Raw genomic sequence first — 12,139 nt, 5'->3', positions numbered from 1 at the left:
AAAAAAAAAAAAAAAAAAAAAAAAAAAAAAAAAAAAAACATAAGTTTCAATTATTGATGACAGCTAATCTTGTGACACAATTTTCTTTCCAAACTTCTTATCAGCCGAACGTCGATTTGACAATTTTAGAATATTGTACACAACACAAATTTCGTGTTTATAATATGTCACTCTCAATATTCAAAACTCTTTTATACAATCTAGAAGTTTAATTTTATCACGCATGAGTTCCTTCTTTGCCTATGTCAAATTTAGCAACTTTCCTTTTACTAAACAGTGACATTTAACTTGGACCTTTTGTATTAAACTGATGTACTTGAAAATTGGAAGTACTGTAATTACCAAACACATATGCCGTTTGATGTTTTCATCACTCTTATCAATCAGATGCAGATCGAACGGTTAAGATCAAAAGGATAGGAGAAAAATGTTAGCGGTTTAACGTCATGTGTGCCCATAACCATTGGCTCTGTTAATGTAGTCCCCATCAATTAAAAGCTAACGTAGAGAGAAAAGAGCAGTGTTGCTGTGTTGGTCTCGTCTCTCGGGGGCACTCAAGAGTTAAAAAAAAATCGTATGGATGAGTTTCATCAGTTGTGCTATTCTGGCTACTGGCTAAACATGATTATAACCCACGTGGACGAACGAAATCAATGTGTCCGTACGAGGTAGGCTTTGAGTGTAGCTGTAAAAAAAATATTATAAAAATAAGATTTGTTTGCTTTTTAATTTAGCACCACATGTGTGGTTTTCCCTATTTGGGAGGGGTCTTGTTATACAGTTTAATAGATCCACTTGGGATTTTATTTCTGATTCTCTCGCACCATTTTGAACAGTATCGTCTATAAATGTTAGTACTTGCTAGCTACAAACAAATGCAACTACAAAATTTTTGGATTGTTGACCAGACTTTTCTAGACATCACCAAGAGTAATTTCAGAATTTGTTGGTTCAGAGACAACAAGAAAAGTGGTTGGGAAAAACGGGTTCAATCCGGTTTAATAACTTGCTCTATTGGTCTTATATTGGTTTAATCTCGTCTGGTTTAGGAACCAATATTGGACGTGAAGAGACTATTGGGCCTAAGCCCATTCGTTAGAAAATCGTCCTTTATTCTCGAATTGTCCAATTAAAGTGGGAAAAAAGAAATTAAAGAGAAAAGGAAAAAAGAAAAATAAAATTTGACGTTCGATTTTTCTGAAACCTCCGATTTGAGTGCGATTAGGCGTTTTGCTTTCTCCGATGTCAATCCCGCCGTCTTCAGGTTCTTCTTCTTCATCTTCCTCGTCTCAATACACATACGCAGCTAATTCTTACTATTCCGCACCGTACCAGCCTCCACAGCCCTACGTGGCGCCTTCCCCTGCTGTTCCGGCGCCGGTAGCATCCGTTCCCGGAGCAACGGTATATCCGCAGCCTGTTGGACCGGTTCCTGCCGTCTATGCTTATCCTCAGTACCAACAGGTTAGTTTGCTTTTGTAAATCCCCAGTATTGATTCCTATTTTTATTTGTTTTGGTGTATTTGAGATTCCTGGATCGAATTAGGGTTTTCGAGATCCCTCTGCTTTAATTTTAGGGGTTTTTTTTTTTTTTTTTTCTGGTTGTTGTTGGGATTGGAGTATATCGTTATGATTGTGTAACATAAAGCTTGGTTCTTCAAGAAATCTACCAATTACGGTTCTCTCATGTTTCACATTTAAAGATTTGTACTTTGGATTTGGTTTAACTTGTTTATGTGTTTTCTGAAAAATTTATGCTTAAGGTAGACTAAAATCTTTCTGTTGTTTGATTTTAATTGTCAGGCTCATCAATTGTTCCAAAGAGATGCACAAACCATCACACCAGAAGCTCTTGAGAATGTGAAAGCTGCGTTGGCAAGTAGTGAAACCGAACACAAAGCAGAAACTAAAAAGAGAGCTATTCCTCGTAAAGCTGCTGGACAGTCTTGGGAGGATCCTACTCTTTCTGAGTGGCCAGAAAGTATGCACTCTTCTTCTTCTTTGTTAATGGTCTTTGCTCTGTTGTTATAATGGATTTCTAACAACATTTTGTTCCTCATTTGGCAGATGACTACCGTTTGTTCTGTGGTGATCTTGGGAATGAAGTGAATGATGATGTTCTGTCCAAGGCATTTGCTCGATTCCCCACCTTCAATATGGCCAAGGTAAACTGTCTGTGTGTATCTCTCCTCCTTTTAGGGTTTAGTGATGATCCATACCTGGTTTCCCTATGAGCATATATTTGAGAGATTAGTCATGTGATTGTCGTACTTTTAATTTTTAACTCCCTCTGGTTGGTTAGACTGCTAAAAATGTAAACTGTGATGCGTTTGCAAACCCAAACATATAGTTTGTATAGAAGTGAGCTTGGTTGACCTTAGAAAATACGGATCATTCCTACTCGAATCAAAAAGAGAAGTGTTCAGTGTTAGTTTTGTGGTCAAAGCTTTTACAGAGTATTCTTCTAATCTTATCTATCATGACAGGTCATCAGAGATAAGCGGACTGGTAAAACCAAGGGTTATGGGTTTGTGAGTTTCTCAAATCCTGCGGATCTAGCTGGAGCGTTAAAAGAAATGAATGGTAAGCATCTCGATTTACTATCTATTTGATGTGTTGCTCCATCTTGATATCTTATCCTATTGATTTTGATTTTTTGAATGAACGTGTTATCGCCTTGACTTACTCCCTTGATTTCATATGAATACACAGGTAAGTATGTTGGAAACCGTCCGATAAAACTAAGAAAGAGCAGCTGGAAAGAGAGAACAGACCAGGAGGCTGCTGAAAGACAAAAGGCAAGTATCTTGACTCAGACTTATTGATAGATACATTTGCGTAGGATTTTATTTATTTATTATGAGCATCTAATTCTTAATCATGATGGTTCTCGGTTTTGCAGCATCACATCAATAAGAAGCAAAAAACAGTGAAGAAGAGCATACTTCACAAGTGATAGATGCATGTCATTCCCAAGGGCTTACATGAAAGTGAGAAAAACAAAAAAACATAGGCTCGAGCACAATACACCCCCTATGCTTTTCTTTCACAGCAAGTTTTATAAGTTTGATACTTTGCTTTGTTGGTTTAACAACAACAAAATGTAAAAAACTCTTGTCTTCATGAGAGTTGTAGCCTCACAACTTGGTAATTAGTAGTTGCTGTTCCTTTTTTATTTTTCTTGTCCATTTGCTTTACTTCTTTTGTTTTCTCTCTGTATCAATTAAATTTAGAAACGGAAGCTCATTTGCCTAGATAAGATGAGAGTATTCATTCCTTTGTGGTAAAAGTAAAACTAAAGCTTTATCTTTGTAAAACTGTTACTCAAAGATATTGTAGAATGAATAATTTTATTATTAATTTTGTGAAAGAAAGTGTTTATGTATTGGTGGGCTGCTATGCTTAGCCCCAACCGGTGATATTTTACGTTATCAAAACGAGCTACAATAGGTTTGTGAGAATGCATATTACAAGAAAAACAATTGAATCATTGTAAGAACGAAGATGTATGATACTACAGTAAAACGTTTGATATATAGGATTTTTATGATTTTGGAATCCAAAGTTCTAGATTTTTTTCCTCGTATCTAATTTCTTTGATTATATGCACCTTCTTCAGGTAAGACACTGAGGTTATAGTGATCGATGAAGATGTCATCGTTCAGATCTTCTTCAACGACACAACGACCATCAATGTAAATAAACCGCACGTTCGTTCACAACACATATTTTATTTATTAATACAACGTTTTCCTTTTTCTCTTAAACGAAATATAATGGTCTCTAAACATATTATTAATTACAAGCTTACAGCCCATTAGTGGTCTCTGAACATATATAATTATATATACATGAAAAAGCAAAAAAATTGATGTGGACGTACGTGTTATCACTTATATTCTTGAAATTATTAGTATTTTGTAAATCTGGTTGTTGTTCCTGAGACGACTATAGGACTAAATATTGTTTTAAAAGTGAAGTTAATTAAGGACTTGAAAATGTTTTTTTAGATAATGACCCATAATTTTGAAAATAAAATAGTCAAAAATTAAGCAAAAACTTAAGCAAAATTAAGCAAAACATAAAGCAAAACATAATTTTTAATTTTTTTTTCAAATAACTGAAATATACACACACATATATATATATATATATATAATATCTATATATATTTAAAGCATACTTCACAAGTGATAGATGCATGGCATTCCCAAGGGTTTCAAAAAAAAAACATAGGCTCGAGCACCATACATCCCTTATGCTTTTCTTTCTCAACAAGTTTTATAAGTTTGATGTGTTGGTTCAACAACAAAATACTCTTATCCTCATGAAAGTTGTAGCCTCACAACTTGGTAATAAGCAGTACGTGTTCCTTTTTTTCCTCCTCCATTTGTTTTTCTTCTTCTTTTTTCTCTTTAAGTATTTATTTATATTTTGTTTGTCATTTTAAATTTAGGAACAGAAGCTCATTTGCCTCCATTAGATGAGTTTTCTTTTGTGGTAAAAGTAAAGCTTTAACTTTGTAAACCTGTTGTTACTCAAAGATATTATAAAATTAATAATTTTATTATTAGTTTTGTGAAATAAAGTATTCATGTGTTGTTGGGCTGCTATGTTTAGCCCCAACCGAATCGTGTTTCCACAATAGGTTCGATCTCAGCTTTTCTTCTTTTTTAATTCTATTAAAAAAAAGTGGTCACAGCAGTGCTGCATGCATATTACATGAAAAAACAATTGAATTATTTAAGGATCGATTGTAAGAACGAAGATGTATGATATATATATATAACATAATTACTCCGAAAATGCGCAATGTTGCACGTATAATTTCATGTATATATTTTTCTTGAAGATTTTTAAAATCTTCTCTTTCATATATAATATATTGATAAAGTTACGATAAAAACTGGTAACAGTTGAATTGTTTTAAACGCTTTTAGGACATACATAATGATATAAATATCAAAGAAGCTGATTTTTTTAAAAAAACTTATAATCTATAAATCGAGATTGCTGAATTGTTTAACCTCTTTTAGTTAATTATTAAGCTGTCGATTTGACATCCTAAACACGGCGTATTATAAAACTTCATGAACGTACAATAACGTCGAGAGAGGATATATATAAAACATTACGCCAATAACGTCAACATTATTTCATATCAATATTATATATCTATATATATCACAACTATTTTGTTATTACTGAGTATATATGTTCTCATTTTTCACTCTCTTAAAAAGAATTAATGATATATATATATATATATAGATAGATATCACTCTTAAAAAGAATTAATTAGTGGGCACGTCTCTGTTGTTCTCTTTCTCTCTCTCTATAACATAAGCGAAATCAATCTAACTTAGATCTCACGGATGAATACATTATTACCCTAAATAATTTTAACCTGTTCCTTAGCTAACATTGATTAATTTTATTAAGTTCATTAGGATCTAACCTAAATTATGTATGATGATAAGAAAGCTTAATGACAAATTATTGATGTGTAACATGTGTTGTGTAGATTTATTTTTCCCTTTGTAAAAGTATTGAGAGAGAGAGAGAACAACAGAGACGTACTCACTAAATCAGTCACAAGTCGTCCAAGTGTGGTTCGCAGGTTTCCATTTTTAGATATTCCAAAAAGAATTGAACTTAATGTACACCTATCTCCAAAACTAATACTCCCTCAGTTTTATAATATAGAGAAGTTTTTGTGTTCCATAAATATAAAATGTTTTCAAATTTTTAATGCAATTTTTAGAATAGTTTAATATTTTATATTATGCAGTTATGTCTATAATTACTTAAATTTTTTAAAACTAGTTGTTTTCAATATACATGTTTTTAATTAAAATATCATATATTTTGAAACGAAAAGAAAGAGTAAGTTATTTGTATGCCACCATTGGGGTCGTGTTCTCTCAAGACTGAACCCTCACAAACGCCCTTTCATCGCATGGTCGGAACTTCGATCTCTCGTGGATTCGATCCTCTATCCAGTCTGTATCAGCAAGAACTCAACAGCTCCGACTTCTTCTGTCAAGACCACAAGTGAATCGGATCAGAAGTGGAATCGAGTAAGCAACATAGTGAAGAAAGAAGACGAAGAGGTTGCTTCAAGGACTGAAGCTGTTGAGTTCTTGCTGATAGTCTGCACCTTCACTGCTCGGAAAATAGTGGCTCAAGCAACAATCTACCACATTTGGAGGCAAAAAACAACAAGCTTGTTGTACCTTAAGGTACACAATCAACTTTATTTACCATCGGAAAACGCCTTCAAGATTCTTGACAGAGAGATCTGAAATATCATCCTAGCACTCCTAGTGATCTGAAAATATCATCATAGCAACAATTTTTTTCTTTTTTTTTCTTGGGTGAAATCCAACAGAGTCCTGACGAGGATGTCATAGACTGCACAGATATTAGCTCAGCCGGGGTTCAGTCATCCTCTTCTAAAGGATCACAAGCTACAGGTTTTTTTGTGTTTCCATATTTATATTTATTACGTACTCATTTACAAAGGGAGACAAAGGGAGATCTTTCTAAGCAAGAGAGAGGTAGCACAAAGGGAGAGCTTTCGAAGCAAGAGAGGTAGCAAACTTGTAGATCTGAGTCTAAGATTTAGTACATTTTAGGTTTTTTTTTTGGAAAAATGTTTGATGTATAGGTAATCTGAGTCTAATTTCTTTGATTATATGCACCTTCTTCAGGTAAGACACTGAGGTTATAGTGATCGATGAAGATGTCATCGTTCAGATCTTCTTCAACGACACAACGACCATCAATGTAAATAAACCGCACGTTTGTTCACAACACATATTTTATTTATTAATACAACGTTTTCCTTTTTCTCTGAAAATGAATATAATGGTCTCTGAACATATTATTAATTACAGCCAATTAGTGGTCTCTGAACATATATAATACATGAAAAAGCAAAAAAATTGATGTGGACGTACGTGTTATCACTTATATTCTTGAAATTATTAGTATTTTGTAAATCTGGTTGTTGTTCTTGAGACGACTATAAGACTAAATATTGTTTTAAAAGTGAAGTTAATTAAGGACTTGAAAATGTTTTTTTAGATAGCGACCCATAGTTTTGAAAATGAAATATTCAAAAATTAAGCAAAATTAAGCAAAACATAAAGCAAAACATATATATATTTTTTTTAAAAAAATCAAATAACTTAAATATACATACATATATATATAATATATATATATTTATTTAAAACATCTAACTACTAACAACACAAAAATATAATAATATATAAATATACATAAATACAATTCCAGAACTTCTAGCTATACGGTGATCTTTACAAAGTGAGAATAGTCAGTCATATTGTTCTTGTTACGCTCTTTTTTTTTTCTAATGTCTATTATTTGTGACTTTTTTTTTCAGTCACATCATTTAAAGTTTTTAAAGTTACACCAATATAAAAGTAATCCTCATAAAAGTGGTAACCAATCACTCCAAATGATTTTGTTAGATTATTACCATGATTTTGTTTAGACACCTCCGCTTGGGAATTTTTCTATGAGAAACTCTCACTATAAATAAATCATTTTTTTTTTGAGTTTTTAAATCCAAATTAAAGAGACAAGCATATTCTTGTTGTCAACAACATTTCCATATTTGGATATTTCAAAAAGAATTGAAAACAATGTCTTTATTTATATTTTGTTTGTCATTTTAAATTTAGGAATAGAAGCTCATTTGCCTCGATTACATGAGTTTTCTTTTGTGGTAAAAACTAAAAAGTGAAGCTTTAACTTTGTAAACCTGTTGTTACTCAAAGATATTATAAAATTAGTAATTTTATTATTAGTTTTGTGAAATAAAGTATTCATGTGTTGTTGGGCTGCTATGTTTAGCCCCAACCGGTGGTATTAACTTTTATGATTTCGTGTTTCCACAATAGGTTCGATCTCAGCTTTTCTTCTTTTTAAATTATTTAAGGATCAATTGTAAAAACGAAGATGTATGATATATATAACATAATTACGCTGACAATGCGCAATGTTGCACGTATAATTTCATGTATATATTTTTCTTGAAGTTTTTTAAAATCTTCTACTTCATATATTGATAAAAACTGGTAACAGTTGAATCGTTTTAAACGCTTTTAGGACATACATATAAATATCAAAGAAGCTGATTTTTTAAAAAACTTATAATCTAATTTATCTAAATCGAGATTGCTGAATTGTTTAGCCTCTTTTAGTTAATTACTAGATGTTAGCTCACGCATAGCGTGAGTTCTTATATAATCGTTATTTTATTACGGAAAATAATATAAAATAATATATTATTATTTTTTTGTTTTTTCGGTGTACATCAAAATTTAAAGACTAAGTAATATGAATTTAACTAATGTAAAGAAATTAAATTTTCTTTTGATGATAATATATTTAGTGTAATTAAGTCATATTGTATCTTACATGTATGCCATATATTTTTGTAGTTGTAGTTGTATTTCAAAATCATTGTGATATATATTTTCAAAAAATATATTTTGTGGTGTAGTTATGTATATTATTTTATCTAATTATCGTGATAGCTTAAAGAGATTTAAAATGTTTAAATTAAGAAAAAGAAAACAGTAGGTTTGCAGTGTCTCATAAATATAAAACTAAATGAGTCTAACCATATATTATAGACTAATACATTTTCTAGAAAAATAAAATAAAAACAGCAACTACTTTATTAGGTTATTATCTTAAAGTATTTAATTGTGTCTGGACTTTGATTTATATGAAATGATAATGTTTCATATGGAAAATAAATATTAAACTATATATCATATATTACATGTATATCATATTAAAATAAACTGAAACTTTTATTAAGTTAAGATATCATTTGTTAAATCAAAGAAAAATAATAGTATTGTAGAATTTATAAAATTATGTGAGATTTAAAATATGAATTCATGAGGGTTATAGTGAGATATGTGTCTTTCTTTTAATAGATAATACAGCAATTAATCTAAGAAAATATAAAATCACACTCTTACCATGAGTTTTGTAGCCATGTAAGAACATAAACAAAACAAAGAATTTGAGATATGGTGGATGATGATGTGAGAATGTTTATTTATAAGATTTCAAGGGATACAAGTTTTTCTAAAATAATTTTATTAGAAGAGTTACAATTATAATTTATAGTGTGAATGAAAAAAACAGTCAATTCATAATTAATGTAATTTCAGTTACAATTTAGTAGTAAAGTATAAATTTAAAGTATATTATTACATTTTTATATAATTAAAAATAAATATTAGAAATTAAATGCTAAATGGATAAATAAGGAGAAAGTGAAACCTTATAAAATCATATGAAATGCAATAAAAATCTCAACTATTAATTTAATTTCTAATCTCTTTTATATTCACCTTAATTTAAGTTATATTGCTAGGTTAGATTCTAATGATTTCCTCTTAGTAGTAAAATTTTGGAAATCAAATATCAAATTGTTTTTACTATTTGAGAGTTACAAAAGTACATACTTATACATTTTTAACATGTTCTATTATATTAAATTAAATTCATTGAGAACACTACTATGATATTATTATGGGAGTTACAAATAAACTTTTATACTTTTCCAACTCCTAAAATTAAAACCCATTTAATTTAGAAGTGAGTGTTGGTGGGTCTATAATTTGATTCAAAAGTATAATATGTTATACATTAATCATTTAAAAGGAATAGGAACATCTAATTTTCAAATAAACTTGATTTTTTGTTAAATATAACATATGTGAATTTAAATTTAACTATGGAAATTTTAAAAATAACTATGAATAGATTAGAAAGGCAAGAAATATTTCATTTTTATATAAATAAAATAAAAATTGAAAACAATGTTAAATATGTATAATACTTTCTAAATTAATATATAGAATCAAACTCTTACAACACATATGAGATATAACAACATTTGATATTGGTGGGAGAGGAGGAAAGAATGATTACATATAAGATGATAATCCAAATAGATAATGGAGATGAATTTTTAAAAATAAAAACAATATAAAATACATATCATGTAGTCTCTAAAATTAAAATTCAGCATTAAAAATTACAATAATATTTTTTATTTGTTTTTTTGTAACCCATACAACAAAATAAGAAATTGAAAACAAAAAAAAATGAAAAATGATTTGAGGTATTATGAAAGAGAATGAGAAAAGTGGAAGAGAATGAGAAAATGTTAGTGAATGAGAGAATACTTATTTATATGATAAGAATTAATGTGAAAATTATGGAATTACAATAATAATTTATTGTGTTTGAATAAAAATAAGAAACACCAAGATGCAACAACAAGCAACAAGCAAATAACTCAGTCCCAGCCGCTGTCGCAACCGCTTTTAACGCAACAGCAGCAAGGTCAGTCAGTGATGGCTAATTACCACCAAGGTGCGACTCGATAATATCGTTTTACTTCCAAATATGTATGCTCGTCGTATCTAAGTATTTTATACGTACCAATCTTTGTATTTGTGTAATGCAATTTCTATTTTCATCCACGTACCGCTTATTATTGTTTTGTCTTTTCCAATAACCAATGAGTGGTATAATTAAACTTTGATCGTATTTGCCTATTTGGCTTAATAGCTTAGAATATATATGATTACGTCAAAGCCTCTTTATATATTGCAGTTGTCTATATCACTAATGACACATCAAGGTCTTATAAAATTCGAATTCGAACTCAAAACGTTCGAATCTTGACCATTAAGGGATGACGATATGACGGACTTCGGTTAGTTTAATAACGTAATTTTTCTGTAAGGTCAGTAGGTCACTTTAATGAATATAAATATATATAATAGATTAGCTATACTTTTCAGGGTTTATACATACTAGGCATGTACATATCGGTCTCTCAAAAAAGAAGATCTATATATTTATTCATTTGAATTTAATCCTGATACACGGTCTTATTGATTTACGGTGTTTCTTAATCTTCATGCCTTTTATTATATCTTTGTTATATGTTACTCACATCGTCGTATGAGTTTACCGTCAAATTCTCGTGATTCCGCGACATATTATGTGAATTTATTCCTTTTTTTTTGGAAAAAGCCAAAAAATACCTCATTCATTTTTTATTTGAATGTTTAATGCCTGCTCTTTTTTGGTTGGAAAAATAATAACCAGACTAATAAAAACGTGTAATTTAATACCTCAAGAATTAAATGTTGTCATTTTGTTTGTCATTTTAAATTTAGGAACAGAAGCTCATTTGCCTAGATTACATGAGTTCTCTTTTGTGGTAAAAAGTAAAGCTGTAACTTTGTAAACCTGTTTTTTTTTTAAAAAAAAAAATTGTTTTGCATTAAATTAAACGTGGCAAAAGTGCTCTTACAAGTCAACTTTAATGGTTGGGTGTTAAGCCCATTAACATAAATAAAAAGAGCTGGAAACTGAAACCCATTAGAAAGAAACCTAAAATGTTAAGCCCAATAAGATGTTAGCCCTGCAACGCTCAAGTTTGTCTCTAACCAATAATTGCTGCGAGTAGCTACGATCGAACCAGAAAACCCTAGATCTCGTGGAGGATCAACTCAGCGAGAACCAGAGCTCTAAAAACTCACTGGCTGCTCTGTTGTTTGTGGCCGGAATGAGGATATGCGATTTCTGATAGTTCGATCAATTCGGCGAAGAAGAGTTTCGTGGCTAGTGAAAACGTTACAGTGAAGCCGTGAGTTTTGTAATGAGGATATGTTTTGTAAACCTGTTGTTACTCAAAGATATTATAAAATTAATAATTTTATTATTAGTTTTGTGAAATGATGTATTCATGTGTTGTTGGGCTGCTATGTTTAGCCCCAACCGGTGGTATTAACTTTATGAAATCGTGTTCCCACAATGGGTTCGATCTCAGCTTTTCTTCTATTTTAATTCTATTTATACAACAAAGTGGTCCAGTGCTGCACACATATTACACCAAAAAAAATTGAATGATTTAAGGATCGATTGTAAGAACGAAGATGTTACACGTATAATTTCATGTATATATTTTTCTTGAAGATTTATACATAATGAGAGAGAGAGAGAGAGTATTAAGAGAGAGAGAGAGAGAGAGAGCGAGAGAGAGAGAGAGAGAGAGAGAGAGAGA

At 30.5% G+C, this 12,139-nt stretch overlaps 1 protein-coding gene across 2 annotated transcripts; it reads left to right on the top strand.

Moving 5' to 3' along the window:
• Positions 1,161-4,215, top strand: LOC104744554 (RNA-binding protein 42). Of its 2 annotated transcripts, XM_019236554.1 has the most exons (7): positions 1,161-1,464; positions 1,804-1,981; positions 2,068-2,165; positions 2,487-2,583; positions 2,713-2,798; positions 2,903-2,945; positions 4,184-4,215. In XM_019236554.1, exons 1-7 carry the CDS (start codon positions 1,243-1,245, stop codon positions 4,192-4,194), a joined length of 735 nt encoding a protein of 244 aa, XP_019092099.1. In that variant the 5' UTR covers positions 1,161-1,242; the 3' UTR covers positions 4,195-4,215. The 2 variants fall into 2 exon arrangements, with proteins under 2 accessions (XP_019092099.1, XP_010463927.1); XM_010465625.1 differs by lacking the exon at positions 4,184-4,215 and having other exon boundaries at positions 2,903-3,256.

Source organism: Camelina sativa, chromosome 15 (genome assembly GCF_000633955.1).
Source record: "Camelina sativa cultivar DH55 chromosome 15, Cs, whole genome shotgun sequence".
Classification (NCBI taxonomy): domain Eukaryota; kingdom Viridiplantae; phylum Streptophyta; class Magnoliopsida; order Brassicales; family Brassicaceae; genus Camelina; species Camelina sativa.
This window is presented reverse-complemented; position numbering and strand designations above follow the sequence as displayed.

What these genes read in the sequence shown, in the direction of transcription:
- LOC104744554 (XM_019236554.1), top strand. Translation starts at nt 1,243, where the DNA reads ATGTCAATCCCGCCGTCTTCAGGTTCTTCTTCTTCATCTTCCTCGTCT. An exon ending in TCTTTCTGAGTGGCCAGAAA is followed by an intron (nt 1,982 to 2,067) that starts GTATGCACTCTT and finishes CTCATTTGGCAG; the next exon opens with ATGACTACCGTTTGTTCTGT. An exon ending in AGCGTTAAAAGAAATGAATG is followed by an intron (nt 2,584 to 2,712) that starts GTAAGCATCTCG and finishes ATGAATACACAG; the next exon opens with GTAAGTATGTTGGAAACCGT.